The sequence below is a fragment of the Aythya ferina genome (assembly GCF_964211825.1).
Source record: "Aythya ferina genome assembly, chromosome: 4".
NCBI classification, from domain to species: domain Eukaryota; kingdom Metazoa; phylum Chordata; class Aves; order Anseriformes; family Anatidae; genus Aythya; species Aythya ferina.
Genome location: NC_140300.1, coordinates 59283926 through 59300385, shown reverse-complemented (window position 1 = coordinate 59300385; position 16460 = coordinate 59283926). Strand labels below are relative to the sequence as shown.

At 40.3% G+C, this 16460-nt stretch overlaps 1 protein-coding gene across 2 annotated transcripts in view; it reads right to left on the bottom strand.

Annotated features, from left to right (window-relative positions):
• MTUS1 (microtubule associated scaffold protein 1) overlaps window positions 1-16460 on the bottom strand; it is a 111545-nt gene that overhangs the window by 74111 nt on the left and 20974 nt on the right. For both annotated transcript variants that reach the window (XM_084517471.1, XM_084517472.1), the window contains exons 2-3: window positions 8256-10485; window positions 6392-6581 (exon numbers count right to left, since the gene is read on the bottom strand). In XM_084517471.1, coding sequence (XP_084373597.1) covers window positions 6392-6581; window positions 8256-10310 — 2245 coding nt within the window. In that variant the 5' untranslated portion in view covers window positions 10311-10485. The remainder of the gene's footprint in view (window positions 1-6391; window positions 6582-8255; window positions 10486-16460) is intronic.

The following is a 16460-nucleotide window of genomic DNA, read 5'->3' as shown; positions in this document are numbered from 1 at the left end:
CCCAGAGAGAATTCAGAACTAACCAGTAAAGGTGAAGAATTATTTGAAGACACCTCAGCATGTCCTTGCAAGTAAATGACTAGGTACCTAGAAATTCCCCTGCAGGGAACTGGTGCACACCTTACTCCTAGAGGAGAATATTCTTATAGATACATACATATTTCTGACAGCCTTCACATGTGGACTGGTAGTATCAGTCTCTGCAGGTATGATCATGTTTCTCGCTACAGGTATAACTCATTAAAATCCCAACGTGGCTAGTCACAAGTTATGTGTAAAAAGCCTGGGAACTTATGTGAAAACTTAACTCCTTATGTATGGTCACTCTGGCACCAGAAACAAAGCTGACAAGAAGAAATGCTCCCTTTTGAATCTGGAAGTTAACAGATGTGTAATGCATTCAACAGAATACTGGAAATATCAATCTTTGGAATAAAGATCATTTAAGTTTATCCTCAAAATTTGCCATCACTTCTTCTCCTGCTCCCCAAAACAAACAAACCTCAAAGCACCATCTCTAGGACTACTAACCCAGAAATAAATCAGTCAACTTGTTTGTAAGTTATTTGTTGTAACGGGTCCCACATTACTTCAAAGCCAAAAAAACCTTCTGTTTCTGCTCATTTCTCACAAACCATTTGACTTAAAACTAGGAAATAACAAAATGGATGTTTTTATGCTGAATCCTATATAAGGCTTATAAAGTATTAATAACATTTACTGCACAGTAAGAGAGCACCTTGTTAATGAAATATAAGGAAATGAAATAAATACCGAAATTATAGCAAGCTTTTCCACTAGTGTACATAGTCAAAACTAAAGGAAATCGATTGTGTGTACTTCAGATTACATCATTTTACGTCTCTTTTTGGGCCTCAAAATGAGAACCAACCATTCTGTACATGAACAACCAACACTTGCAGCAGAGGCTTAGAGATCAATACTGGTGTGAGGATATACGCTGCATCGGGCAGCTTCCAGCAAACCATTCCTGTTGAGGATGATCAGGAATGGAGGGCAAAGTGGAAAGGAAACAGTAGAAAAGCCCATCTCAAGCAATGGGATTTCAAAAGGCAGGAATCTTGCAGGTATTACCTTCTAAGCCCTCACAACTAATGCTGCTTCCTAACCTCTCATGCACTGATCAGCTGGAAAAGGTCCCTTCAAGTCCATTAAAGTTTTCAGCCACTTTATACTGAAAATTAGAAGATAGCTGGTTAATGAGATGTAGTCACCATGCAGCAGGACTCTCTGGGCGAAGATGACCAAAGACTATTATTATAGACAAGATTTCTCTATCAAACCAGATACCTTCTTCCCCACATCACTTACAGAAGAGTAAGCTCGAAGAAAAGGAACAAGCAGAATGGCTCTGAGAAGTCACCTGCTCAGTTTGTGAAAAAACACAAGGCAGGTCATGTCATTTAGAAGCCTGCTATAGACAAACCAAGTTTCTCCCCATGGACATGTCACGGCATTGTCCTTCCAGCAGCAAGGATTCCCCAAGGTCCCCTCTGTTAGCAGGCTCTGGCTGGATAACACTGAGCTCAGACAGAGGCAAGCTTCACGTGATACTACAGACACATCTTATACTCCACAGAAACCCATGTATTAGTTTCCCCCTTCCCACACTTTCAAAGGAGGATATGGGAGTTTTAAGTTCATTTTACACAGACTTTAATTACCATAATGGAGCACCACACATATTAAAGAAAGAAGAAGGGACCAATTAAACTGGACAAATGATGATCTTGTTCAAGCTAGTGTACAGGGAACCTGCTTTTAAGATCCATAAAAAGAGGCTGACTGTTTGGAGGCGGGAGGATGGAGGGAAGCATAAAGAAAGAGTGGCTGTAGCCACATCTTAAATGGTATTTGCAGATTTACTCATGGAAAGTATATGGATACCTTTACAGGTTAACTCCCCAGTACCAGCATTTTGAGAAAGTCCCAAGGGTTTCAGGGCAGAGAACCTGGAAGTTATGTTTGCTTTTTAAAATACTTTGTTTCCCCTTGGAAGCATGTCAATACAACTTCAAGTCAGATGGTAGATAGCAGGAATGATAAAGCTGAAAAGTAATTTGCAGTAACTATGTTTGGTTTATTTCCTGGTTCAGTGTCAGAAAAGAAATTCAGGGACTGCGGGAATGCTTTCTGAAACTAAGTTGGTTCAGTTCTGCCTCGCTAGTATTGTGAAAGGCTATACCAAAAAGTTCTGAATTACCAAGTTCATATCCATGTTGCCAGCTGCATAAAAAACCACTGAAGCCATTTGGTTTCAATTTTCTATCTGAAAAGCTCTGCTTTGTGCAATAAATGGCAGCAGTCTTAATGTGTTATAGCCTGTTCTAGTTTTAACTTGGAAGCTTCTCTGAATTACACATCTAAGTGTAAGATCAAGCCAAAAATTCAATAGAAGGAATTTAGTAATTATAAAGTAACAAGCAAATCAGTATTTCAAAGTATCACTAAAACTTTCTGTGGTTTAATGCGACTTAAGTACTTTTGCTATAGTACACAGGGAATTATTTTCTCTACTTGCAGCACTTCAGAAAATCTTTCAGGATGACCAACTTTTCAGAAGGACTCATTTGTCCAAGATCTTCAAGGAAAAATAGAATTCACAATGTTGAGCTTCTCTTTACCCAAGCTTTCATTATGCTAGTTAAATGCTATGAAAAGCAAGAGGAGAAAGAGAAGCAACAAGAGAGGAAGAAGCAGTAGCACTGGCTTACATCCATGCAAAAGATAACTAAACAACAGGACAATAGTTCTGACATAAAATCAGAGAAAAAACGGTACCTAAAGCATCAGAAATAAATGTCAGATCACAACCTACACTTTAGAAAAGTAGACAAAAGAATTTGGTTACAACAGTGATTTACACATCTTTCATTCATTTCTGGAATGGAAGTCTAACAGTAAATGGAAAAATACTTCTGATATCCCCAAATAGTTCCAATTATGCATAAGGCATGACAAAGCTCTCATAGCTAAGACATCAACAACAACGTAAGGTTTCATACAATGGGAAATAATTGAAAGCCATGTTATAATTACAAGGAAGAAATACAGGTGAAGAAAATCAGAATATGTGCAGGTAAAGCTCCATTCCTTTACAAACTTACTGGTCAATGTAGTCAGCACTATGAGAATAAAATGCAGTGCTAGACATTTATGCTTTAGGTCTAGAACTCAGACTGTCACAGTGCTTCACATGCATTTGTTCACAGCAGCTGGCAGTACAATTTGAAGTGACCTTCCATGGGACACCAAAGCTCCTTGGCTTCTCCAGTCTCCCCAGACCTCTCTTCAAGTCAAAGACAGACCTAACTTTTCCCAAACCCTACTACCCCGACTATTAGTGGGATATTACTCTACCACTGTGGTGGTTATGGATATCCAATTAGAAGGCTGTGTGCTTTTGCTGGGAATGAAAACAATAGTTGCTTTCATTTCTGGCTGATTCAAAGTCCTAAATGAAGGCTCTGAAATTACCCACGCCCTCCAGTAAGAACCAAGGGACTCCAACGCTTCATTCTGTGTCTTCAATTTTTGTATGTGTTTTTACCAACAGAAACAAGAACCAATTTCTAATTCATCAAAGATTCAAAATTCCGGTCAAGATGCACTAATATGGGTGAACAGTAGACATCAACCATTTTGGAAAACGTCATTAAAATTATTTCTAGCTTAATGTGCTCTTCAAATAACCCCCAAAATATATAATGCTTGGAACATGAGTTTTCCCCTCTACTGTCTCCTGTCCGGGAAAGGATCAGGCAATTTCCCTAGAACACGTTTCCTACTGGTTTACTATGCTACCTCCAAAAGGTTCATTTTATTCACAAGTGGAAAAAATACTAAAATGTCAACTCCTGCCAAGTAAGGAGGATCTTATAATTGGCATATTACAGGTGGCATTTTTTTCTTTTATTTCTTGGTAGTAGGGGAGTTTCCTGCTTCCCAGTCAAAATGACAATCTATTGCTCACAAGCTCTTTATTATTCTGAGAATAATACACACAAATACATTTTGGACAGACTGACGGCTACTCTCCCCCACCATAAATGTGAGATGACATGTGAGATACAGGTGAGCTACACCATCACTTCTCTTGTTCAAAGCATTCCATGGACTCACTACAGAGCACATTTTCCTGCCCAGCTATCCAAATACACCCAGCAACTGGTTAAGAATTAGCTGAACCAAGTTGCTAGGATTCGTACATTTAAGACTCAACTTGACAAACTCCAGAACAACCTTGTCTGAATGCAGTGCCGATCCAGTTACAGGCAGTGGAAGCTGTGCTAGGTGACCTCCAGAAGTCCTTTCCATCCTGGATTTAGCTAGCCTGGCTATAGCCTGAAGAAAGCCTGACAGCAAACAACTGCAAAGCTATTTATCTGTGCTGCTGAAATATTACCAAGGTACAAGTTTAATACTGGGGTGTTCAAATAGCTTGAACTTGGATAAATTGTTGTTCCCTACATCAAGCTAAACTAACAGGGAATTGTTTCATTTACAAGCTACCTCTTGGCCACAGTAAGTGTCTGTATGGTTTTACCTCAAAAAAAAAATTAAAAAATGAATGGAGGTACACATCTGTGGGCAGGGTTTCACCTGAAAGGTATCTTGAAAGGCCTGATCACCTGAAAGGCTTGGTAACACAGCAGAGCTTTGATAGCAAAACCAAGCAACTCTTTCCTCTCCTCATCCATACTTCCCCCACCGCTGCTTGCCTCATTTGATTTCTACCAGTACCATGCTTACCAGAAAGCAAGAAAAAACAGTTAAGAATTTGACAAGGGAAGTTTCCTTGACATGGCAAGTTAACCTGATACAATTTAATGCATCAAATCCAACTTTGCAGCACCAAAACACAGCATGAGCAAAATTAAGGACGATACGTGCTATGAGCTGTGAGCATTGGCAGGGGGATAGGAAAGAATATCAAAGAAAAATTACCCTCATGAGCGAAACTGAGGTTCCAGTCTTTTCTGATCATAATGCACAAGTCTGAAATATTGTAGTGCTGCTTAATGCTTTCATCTTAACGAGACAGTTTCCAACAGGAAAAACTTGGAAGGTACTCTACTGAATACTGCAATTCTAAGATACAGTGAGCTACAGAGAGACATTCTTTAGCTAATGAAACTCGGGGAGAAAAAGTTTTCATTACCAATAGCACAAGTCCCCCCTTCATTAAAAAATAAACAGGTGTACTTTCAGAAGCAGAAGTCATACTTAAAACCAGCCGTTCTTCACATATTTACATGTACAGCAATGGTGTCATAAAGCTGCTCTGGATTAACAACCTAAGGGACAAAAATATACCTATACCCATCTCATTTCTTCTAATACTATGGTTACAGATAGAACTATAAACTGAGATTCTAAGAGTGGCCACAAGTCTTCCAAAAACTCGGTGACTTACAGGTACCTAGCTCACTAAGCAAATCCTTCACATCAGCAAGGCTTAAATCAGAGAATGAACTAAATCCACTTTGTTTGAGAGACTTATCCCATAAAGTACGACAGATACAGATTTTATCACATTTCACCACCTGTATGTAATTAAGGGGAGTATTTTGGACTCTTGTATAATCTTGGATTGGGTGGGTAAAAAACAGGTTTTGCTGGGTATAACTGGGTGTGCACACTTTTCAAATTACAGTGTCTTGTAGTGTAGTCATTTATAGCCAGGCTACCTTTGCAATTAGATATATTGCCACACTTGGTTTTTTTAAAAAGCACATAATTTACAAGAGCATTTCTGAATCTCTACAGTGCAATTACAGAATGTAGTTTGCAGTCACCAGATCTGAACAGCAGCCTACAGAGTAATTTTGAGATTTTTTCCCACCTCAGTATAAATCAGTCTGAGCTTAATTGGAGACTACTGTTTGAGCTGCTAATCACGTTCTACCCTTCCTAGAAACTGTACAGATACTTTGTCCAACCTAATTTTGGTAAATGTTACATCCTGAAATAGGGCTCCTTCCCCTTGGAATAGCATACAGTTGCTTATTGTAAAAGCTTTGTGCCTGAGCTCTATATTATCTCCTTTTCACTTTCATAGCTTTTGAGGAATTTCAGTTGTACTTCCACTAAGTTTTGGTATATAAACAAACTACAAATAATGTTTAAATACTGTTTCTTCTAATAGAACCACACACCCCTAAACACACTCCTTAAAAGATGAGATTTTAAGATGATTAGGTAGAACCTACCTTTCTTTTAAGCCTCAAAGCAGCAATTTAGATAGAATCACATTTAACACCAAAAAAGCAGATCCATTCCAACACAAAAACAAAACAAAGATTGCATGTAATGTCTTAACTTTAAGAAACTGTCAGAGTGGTAGCATTCCAGTCAAAAATTGTCTTACCAGAGCTTGATGATAGAACAGTTCCTTTCTGAGAAGGTGCTTTAACTGTGCAGGTATTTTTGTTTTCACTTCCTCTCTTCAACACGGAGGGCACCATTTTAACCTTGGATGCTGATACAGCTCGTGGCATGACTGGGACTTTCTTTGGTGTATTTTTCCCTTCTGCTGTCCCATCTTTCGCAGAAGACATCTGTTTTAAAACAAACAAACCAACAAAACAAAACAAAAAACAAAACAAAACAAAACAAACAAACAAAAAAACAACAACAACAACAAAAAAAAACACAAAACATGACCACTATGAGAAGCTGTTTCCCTTTCTAACATCTGTAATGAAAAACTGACCCCACAGGTAAGGGGCGTGCTTAGCTGTTTGCTGCTACACGGTCCACCAAAGAAGCAGTCAACAACATCACCTATACTTCAGAACTTCAACAACTCTCTTAAATGGCTTCCAGTGACACAAAACTACAAGTTTGAAGATAGTCACTGATAATGACCAACATGTTAAAGCGGTTACAGAGGCTATTTAATGTCACTTTCTTCCTTCCTTGCCCCTCCAAACTTTAATTGAGCCATTTGACTGTATGACTGTACCTAATCTCAAGACAAACTCTTTACCAAGTATCTACACAAGTTAATGCACTAAAATGTTAGTTGTCACGTACAACCCAAAACTTCCCAGCCACTGTCACAGGTTTCTTGGCCTAGATCTTAAGTCTGGGCAGAGGAACATGTAAACCCTTTCACATTCAGGTGCCAAAAACTATCAATTCAGGACAAGTTTAAAACAACTGGTTTATAGGTTGTTTTCTCCTACCTCTACCTTTTATACAGAATTCTTATATATCATTAACTGTACCATACCCTTCCTACATTACATTGAGTAAAGAGATTTTTGCCAACCCAACCCCAAAGCTCTTCCTTTCTTTCCTACAATTCCTTTTCTTTGAAACCTCTTTCCAAGGTATTTGAAAGCAGCACATTGCTCCTGACAGGTAGCTGACTTGCCTGAAAATGTTTCCCAACCCGTCGTGCACACATACCTTCCGGCCAGGAAGTTCGCACCTTCCAGTTGGCCGACTGCCCGAAAAAAGGCATCCACCTTCTGCATGAAGAGTGGATCCAGGCTACTCCAACTATTCTAATGAGTCCCATTATTACTCAAATAAACGAACTCCCAAATTATTCAAATCAGACAGTGAAATTAAGAAGTTAAAAATGCTTCACCAAATTGTTGGTCGTGGGGTTTTGTGTTACATGATGTTGTTAATATATACAGACATTTCTATGCGTAAATTTTAGAAGTATGTTTTAGAATTAAAATATGCTTTGAAAGAAAAAATATTACTGCAAACAGTAATTTATCTCTAAGATCTACCTAAAATTACAGTACCACTAGAATTATCTTGATAAAAGTTATATTAGAAGTTATATTTGTAGAAATCTTAACAAGTAACACTACGTGATTTTACTAGCTAGACTGTAATTTAGATGTGTGCTTTTACTAGAAATCTTACTGACAGCTTTGCATTACTGAGACTTCATGTAAAGCTTTTTATACTATGGAAGAAGACGAAGGCTACAGACACTAAAAAGCACTTAAAGTAAGCCACTTAATAGTCAAGAGCTTACTGTTTAGATAGAAGTTCAGCAGTTTGTAAAAATTTGTATTTCTTCTCTCCTTTTAGCAGGAAGGTATTTCAGCCCAGAAATCAATGTTACAACTGCTGTTGCAGACACAAAACCCATCCCTCAGTTCCCATTCAGCACTGTGCAATGCAGACCTCCCCTTCTTTTTTTTTTTTTTTTTTTTCCAAACGTACAAAACATATCATCAAATAATTGAATTTTAAAAGCTTACCACAGGAACAGAGCACAGGTCAAATGTTTCATTTGCCACATCTTTCAACAACGGTGCTTCCGGAAGAATTCCCATGTTGTCGTTTTGCTCCTTTTCACCTCCCGTCGGGTGGATGTTTTCAGCAGAGGGCTGCATTAACAAGTTTGAACTTTCCATTTTATCGCTCCGCATCTCCTTGGAGCCCTCTACACATGTTGGAAGCGCGGCAGAGAGCGAGGAGCATGCTGAAGCAGTAGCGCCTGCCTTGCCAATGTCTTCCGGGTTCTGCTTCAACACAGGTGTCTTTGAAGCCCTGTGGGAAGCGTTTCGGGGATGTGTTGTGGCGTGTACAACTTGGCTAGCAAAGAGGTGTTTGTTAAGATGTAGCTTATGGGGCTTATTCACAGGCAATTCCACTTTAGTATCTTTAGCTAGATCTATTTTCCTTTTCAGGACTTTTACAGAAGGGGACAATTGCCTTGGGGAAGCAGCTAGTGAGGATGAGGAGGTGGCTGACAGCTGGGGGGACTGAGGAGACCTTTTTAAGGGTGCAGCCTCTCTTGGCTGCAGCACAGGCCTAGACATAACCTTTGGCTTGACATTCTTGAAATTAGGTTTGGGAAAACTAACAATCTCAGACTTCCTCGTTTTGGTTATTGTTGATGCAACAGGAGACCTGCCCGATGTTTTTCCCGTAATTTGACCTGAATTAGCTTTAAGCAAAGGACTTCTGTTTTGTACTCCTATGAACACCTCATTTGGTTGCAGTTTAGTAGACTTGTCTCCATGTTCTGCCACAGCTGGAACAGAAAAAGTTGTATTTTTTGATTTCTCCTTAGGAGTTGAAGTAAATAGAGCAGAATCTCTTTCATCAGCCAAAGGACTGAAGACCACAAAAGTTGCTTCACATTTCAGCTCAGGCAAAGCAGCCCTCTTTAGTTTTGGTACGCTGCAAGGTGTCGTTTCAGACACAAAAGGGGTGTTGTGCATATCTTGAAAAGCAGCATTTCCAGAGATGCTTTGTTCTTTGGTTAAGGGTTCACTGTTTTTCTTTGATACTTGTTCTCCATCACCGTTATCTACTGGTAAAAGGTGCTCCTTATTTACAGGACCATCCTTGCATGTTTCAGCATTGGAATTCCCAATTTCATCACAGCCAGCAGTATTCTGCGAGGATTTTGCTTGCTGATCTTCGTATGTATTAACACATGGATCTTGCATGCAAGCATCTATACATCCAGCAGCTAGTTTTCCAGATGGTGCTTCTGCTTCCTGTGGTGCTTTATCAATGTTGTTAGTGTTTTCTAAATAGTGTTCAACAACTGCAGAGGCAGGACAAGGTACTTCAAGTTCAGAATAGACATCTGGGCTTCCTGAAGCCACTATCGTAAAGGAGAAATTCGGGATTTTTTCTGAGCTGATTGCACCAAGTTTCGCTCTTGTAAATACTTCATCAGAAGAGTGTTCACTCAGATGCACATCATCATTTTGATCAGTTTCCACAGTTCCACCTATAACGCCAGTAACATCCAATGTGCTCAGGTGGCAGCGTACCCTGTCTTTTATCACGGACTGCACGTTCTGCTCTGAAGCAGGAAGAGTTAATGCACAGTTTGAGTCGGACTGACTGTAAGGCACCAATTGTTCAAGACTCTGATCTTGCATTTCTGCCACAGCCACATTATCTTTCAGGAAGTTTGCCATTTCTTTCAAGTCACAGTTCGAAGGATACACACAGGTCTGCCCGGTCACAGAAGACTTGCATGCAGCATCTGTATCTCCCAAGAGACCTCCCGTGCAGTTATATTTACCAGGCATCATCTGTAGATGATGTGTGTCAATACGCTGCTGTTTTAAAATAATACTTCCAAAGTCACTCTTATCTTCAAGAACAGTATCATCTTCATGCTTAGTCGCTATATTTTGGTCAGTTGAATTACCATGCAATTTGGTGGCACAATTGTTTGAGGAAGGTGTAGCTTTGTCACATGCATAATTATTTCCATTTTCATCCCTTATAAGTAAGGAAGACTTCAAGCCATTCTTTGCTTTGTCATCTGACTTTTCAATATTCATTTTGAAGGATAAATTTTAAACTATTTTCATTTTATGCTTATTTAAGATCCCAGAGAATGCAGACTCTACTGAATATCGCAGAAAAAAAAAGCTTTTCCCTGGATCATGTCAACTATCCTAAAAGATATTTAAAAAGCAGTTCAGTTTTCATACTTTCCAAGAGGATTCAAGAGTTCTAGAATTAAAAAGAAATAAAAAACTATTAGACAAACCAGAACTTTAAAGACATTATACATTCTTATTACTTGTGACTTGATTCAAGTGCAGGCATTTTGACCAACTTCCTTTAGGAAGTTAGGCTTTTGCAATGACGATAACCATAAAAGTTTCATTTCTCCAGCCATTTCTCCTCTCGTGGGTGTAAAGCAACTTTTGAACTCTTTGGTCCTCTGCAATCAAGTGTGATTTTAGGGCTGCTTTCCTAGATTCTCAGCTTCTATACAAGCAAAGGAACAACAAGAAAGGTTCAGCTGTCCAGATACCATCTTCCTGCTGAGACACCAGATGTTCAAATGCCTGCTCATTTTTCCCTTCCAACAGCAAGTACCTAACAACAGGGCACGATTCCTCATAAAGCATGTAGTGTTTGGAAGCCAAAAGCTTACATAGGCTCAAAATAAGATTCTAGAGAGAAAAATCTGCCCAAACTGAGCACCAGACTGACTGAAGAACCTCTCGGTCACAAGTTGCAAGCAGCTTGGAGAACTCCAGGGAAGAATTGCTGTGCACTTAGCCTGTTCTTACACTCAGCATTTAGCACTGGTTACTGCTGGGGGCAGGACAGAGTTTGGCAAATCTTCAGTCTGACCAAGCATGGTCACATATACATGTGTTCTTATGTACAAATTTGCATGAAGATAGAAAATTAAGAGGGATCTAAACTGTAATAATGACAAAACGCTGCTGTGTAAGCATATGTTTAGAGCAGATACCAGAGAAACAACATAGCAGCAACACTAAGAATCCTAGTGAAGAGAGAGCTTCAGGGCTCATCCCTCGATGAGATGGTAGTGAGCAATAACAAGCCCAGTGTTTTCCTACTGTGTTGAAGGCCTTTCTCCCTGCATTTTGAGGAAGCATGCACAGCAGAAGCAACTCAAGGTCTTTATGGAGTTTTCGAAAGATACCCGAGCTGAACTGGAGAGAAGACAAGGAGATTCCTAGGTATCTTTAGGGTTACACCCCAACACTACTGGAGTAACCAACAGGTAGATGCACAGAGGACTTTCAGAGTCCCTGGAAAGGAATTTCCTATGTAGCAACAGCCTCCACCTTCAATAAGGAAGACACAAGACTAGCAAAGTGGAGGAACAATCCCAATGATGGCTCCTCTACAGTAGAGAAGAGCTGCATATCATCACCTAAAACCTTACAGAAAGGGAAAGAGATCTCCAGGGGAGAGCAGGGGGAAGGTTGATGTGGCAAAAAGAAAACAAGATTAAAGAAAAGCCCTTGCACCTATAAGGACAAGCGCCTAGAAAGCACTGAGACTGCATGTACCTACCAAAACCACAAGGCCAAGAAAGGAGACAGATTTGAGAGACGAAATACAAAGCACCCAAAGCAGTCCAACTGCTTTGAGCAGTTGAGCTCTGTAACATGAGTCCATACGAGAAGCCCCTAGTACCAGAAATAAGACCAGAGCACAGCGGAAAGGTAGGCAAGACAGTGCAGATGTGGAGCAGAAATTCAGATCAGTCAGAAGAAGTGACTCTCTCAGAGCAAGTGTCTAAACGTGAAGGACAGTTCACTGGATCCACAAGGGAACCAGGACGAAGACTCATTCATTGACAAAGGTCATAAGGCAGCTTTTCCCAGCTGAAGAACAAGGAAATTAGGCAGGTGTTGAACATCTCCACACATCTGGAGTCCATTTTGCAGGGCCCACAAAGTCTTGAGTATAAAAGCAGCACTCTAGGTAAGTCTGTTCTAGATCTGCAGGAGGTTGTGTGCTCGCAGCAGACCAAACACAGCTGCGTCTAGCCCACCACCTTTTCTTTACATGGAACTTTTTACCTTCAGTCTGAGACAGATACTTAAAGACCGTAGAAGGGGGAAAACAAGCCACCAAAATAAGACAGCAGCCCTCTCTCTGCTTCCCTCCAACCCCATTTCCAAAACAAAAGGCACTGAAGATGAAATGCTGGACTAGACAGCTCCTGCTTAAACTCTCCCAGTTCCTTATGGCTGCTCTAGATCCTTTGCATACCCAGTATTATTCAGTCCCCACAGACGCATGAACAATTGTAGCACCCTTATTTTAATCCTCCATTATGAAACGTAAGACAGGTTCAAGAGTTCGTCCGCAAAAGTCGTCCCTGGAGGCAGGACAAGAACCTCTCCTGAATATTTTTCCATTGATTTAAGTCAATCACAGAATCAACTTCTGAAAAACGCTTGCAAGCTTTGCTTTCACCGTTGTTTTGACACACAAACTAGTTTCTACTTGTTTGGAGACAAACCCATAACACACAATGCAGCTTGCTCACCTCGTCATGCAACAAGAAGTTGAAATTCCATTTTGCTTTTGCATTAGCTCAGGTGCAAAGAGCATTCTCACCTCTCTCAAAAGCTTCTACACTACAGAAAATGGGGAACTCCACTATGCCAACTAGCAAGACTCAGGTCTCAAGAATTTAAAGAATGACATCTTAGCTTACCTTATGGATTGCTAAGACACCAACATTTGAAACACAAGAGATGCAGCTAAGTAAACCTTGGTATAATCAATGCTTAAGAAGCTCCAAGAAAAATAAAAGCAGCTTTGAGACCAAATAGAAAAATCAACAAGTGAGTTTAAGTTGCATATACAAATGTGTACATGCACGGATAGTTCTGTTTGCTCAGTCCACCATTAACTACAACATATACAAATATATACTTCTGATTTAACTATTTCAAAGCTGATTCTCACTTCAGCAATCCATTAAATCAGCTTCAAATACTGCTTCGTATCCACATTTAGAGTCTAAAAGTGTCTTTCACAGAAACTGAGACATTTCTAAGGCTTAACTAGAGCATATAACAATTTGTAACATAAATTAACATTACTCCTCAAAAACTTACATTCTGTAGCTCTGCAGGCAGGGTTCATATGTTCAAAACATACGTTCATCAGGCTTACAAGCTTCCTGGAGGCAAGAAGTTCTTTACATTTATTTACATCTGCTACACTAGGGCAAATGACGTTATGCACAGCCACTACTTCCTTTATGAGTGGTCAGTAGCAGATAGGCAGACAAAATATTTGCCCTTCCCACGAATATTCTTTCCGAAGAATACATTGGTCCTGACAAACTAATGGACTTAGGGAACTCTCTGAACTAAATACTACTACTAAACTCATTTTGAGTTTATTTATCAGGCCTCTAGTTATTTCCCTTCCTCAACATACATGGAAAAGCTTGTGGGAATAAAAGCATTGCTTTGGAAAACAAGGGAAGTGAGCTTGGCAAGCAAATTCTAAAAAGACAAGAGACCAGCTGCCAGTGGCCCCAGATTCAGGAGAAATACACTACAACATGCAGAACAGGGTTCAGAGCAAGATTTTGCAGCTTCTACTAATCTACAAGGCTAGGGCAGTTTGCATGTGCACTGTAAAAGTAACGGGGGACAGACAGTGACTGGTTCAGTGCTGGGTAAATCAGAGCCAAAACCATAGCAATTAGTATAAATAAGTCAAGCTGCAAGTTTCCAAATTACTACAAGAACGCAAGTCAGCTTGCAGTACTCTCACAAGGCAATTAGGCTTTTCCTGGTGCTCCGTCTGGAGCTGGGTGCTTTCAGCCACGTAGTCCTAGCACTCATGCCAACCCAGCAGCTATGTTGGCATGTTCTGTACCACAGCGGGTGGGGGGGGCGGGAAGATCTGAAAGTCAAGGGTGTGCTCCTACGAGCAGGAAGGCAGGCGAGAAGTGTTCCCTGTGTAACCTGAGTTATTTCCCATCCTGATGAGCCTTGGTCTGTGCTAGAAAAGAGAATGTTAAGCTTCTGGAACAACTTTACCCAAACATTTATAACATTACAAGTACAACATGCTCCTAGAAATGAATTACAAGAAGTGCTCATCTGATACTATCACCACGTGCCTAAGAACACACAATACCATCAGTGTTGGCACTATAGCTAAGCAACTTCTTTATGCTTTAGTCAAAGTCATCTGAAAAATCAAAATCAATGTGAGACACTTGCCATGGTAAGCAGAAATAATGCATAACTTCTGTTAGGCTCCTGTCTCTATTTCCAAGTTCAGGCTGTTGTTTGTAAGCAAGAAGAATCAGCCATTCCAATGGATTTAGACAGCATCTTGGTAAGAGAATTTTGCATCCTTTAAAATAAAAATCAGAAGTTGGGGATTATTTAAGTATGTTCTGGGAGAACTCTGCATTCAAAAGTGGAAGACTGGTCCAGTGACTTTTCTTAAAAGTAAAATAAATGCCTCTCTTACTTAGTTATCTAAAGACATTTTAAAAAAAAGTCTAAAACTGGGATCTAGCATTGGGGTATTTGGAAGTACAACTGCCTGACGAGCAAGTTCTGCACATTCACGCCTTTCCCTGGTGTTTAACAGCACCAGGCCAGGTGAAACTCGCGGAAGTAAGAGATAAGCACACACAAGCTGGTGACAAACCCTAGCTATAAAGGCAGCACGAGTAAGCAAATGTATTTTATTATTTGAGATTAAGCGCATGATCAAACAAAACCAAAGCCACCTATTTGAACATGCAGGTCAGAATCCCAGCAAACCTCTCACTTGGATATTCTGGGACTTTCCATTGCTGGGACTTAATCAGGCACTCATTCTTAGCTTCGTTAAGACAGTATTCATTGCTACAAGCAGCACAGGGATTTCAAACTGGGGTGCAGTACATGACTGCAATACACTGTCAATTAGCTAGCACTGCTTAGCAAATACTACTAGGAACAAGGACTGTGCCTGGTTTTCCATGAGATCCCTATTCAGCCTGTCACTTTTGAAACTTGTAAAAATGACATTAAGTTATTACATCCCAGTTAAATTACAGTGACAAACTTTTCAATATGATTTTTTGGGTTTTTAATGTGTTTCCCCTCCAAGCCCCTCCATCTTTATCAAAATCGGCATTTTTATCAGCAGCAACCTAAGTTCCTGTACAAGTAAGGATTGACTTTCAGTTTGAAATGAAAGCAGGGAGCTAAAACTCAAACAAGACAATAGCTTGTTTATTACAACACTTCCTGGGAAGGTCAAGGTTCAAGTCCTCCTTTTTGAGAGATCTGATGGAGCTGCAGAGCACAAACAGGACTGGGACCAGCCAAGCCTGATGCTCACCAACCCTGATCCAGCATTTGAGTTCTTGGACTGAATAGTAGTTACAAATATTGCTCACCTTGTCTGTTGCCTGGATTTCAGCTAAACTGATCTTTCCTCCATCGCTGTCATTGCAGAGGTGCATTTACCCAGAAGCAGGCACACAGGGCACCAGAATACCTATTGCACCTTGGATTATCACTACAACCTGGGGAGCGGGGAGGGAGGATGCAGCTGCTGGCCCAAACAAAAGAATCACCTCCAAGTATTAAGTCTACAAACCTGTGATTAAGTAGAGACTGTCTGCTGCTGTCTCCTCTTGACTGAGGAATACAAGGCCTTCAGAAAGCAGCAAACACCAAAATGGCAGAAGCACTCTGTGAGAGCAAGAACGCCATGCTACAAAGGTGGTGGCTCAAATGCCAGTCATAACTCTGGGGAAAATAAAACAGTTCTTGTTTCCTACCAGTGAGCCACAACTTAGTCATGCGTGGCAAGTCAGAGCAGAGATGGCTTTAACCATTACCACTGAAATAACTCCTGCATTAGATATTTGCCTTCGCACTCAAGTTTTGATGCCAACAAATATAGCACAACGTGCCAGGCAGCATGCACTGAAACTACCTCAGGTTATATGTGGACTTGAAATTTTTCATATTCCTGAACTGTTTTATGAAGCATCTGTGCCCCTGGGTCTAGTGTGAGTACTACACGACATTTAACGGACATTATTGGTATTGTGGCAAGTAAAAAATTGTGTCCTTAGAATAAGGTTGTTGAGGCCACAGGGAGACTCAGCTGCTCCCATGCACGTGTCCTTTCAGATCTTCGCCTAAACCAAGAGACAGTTCAGCAACCGG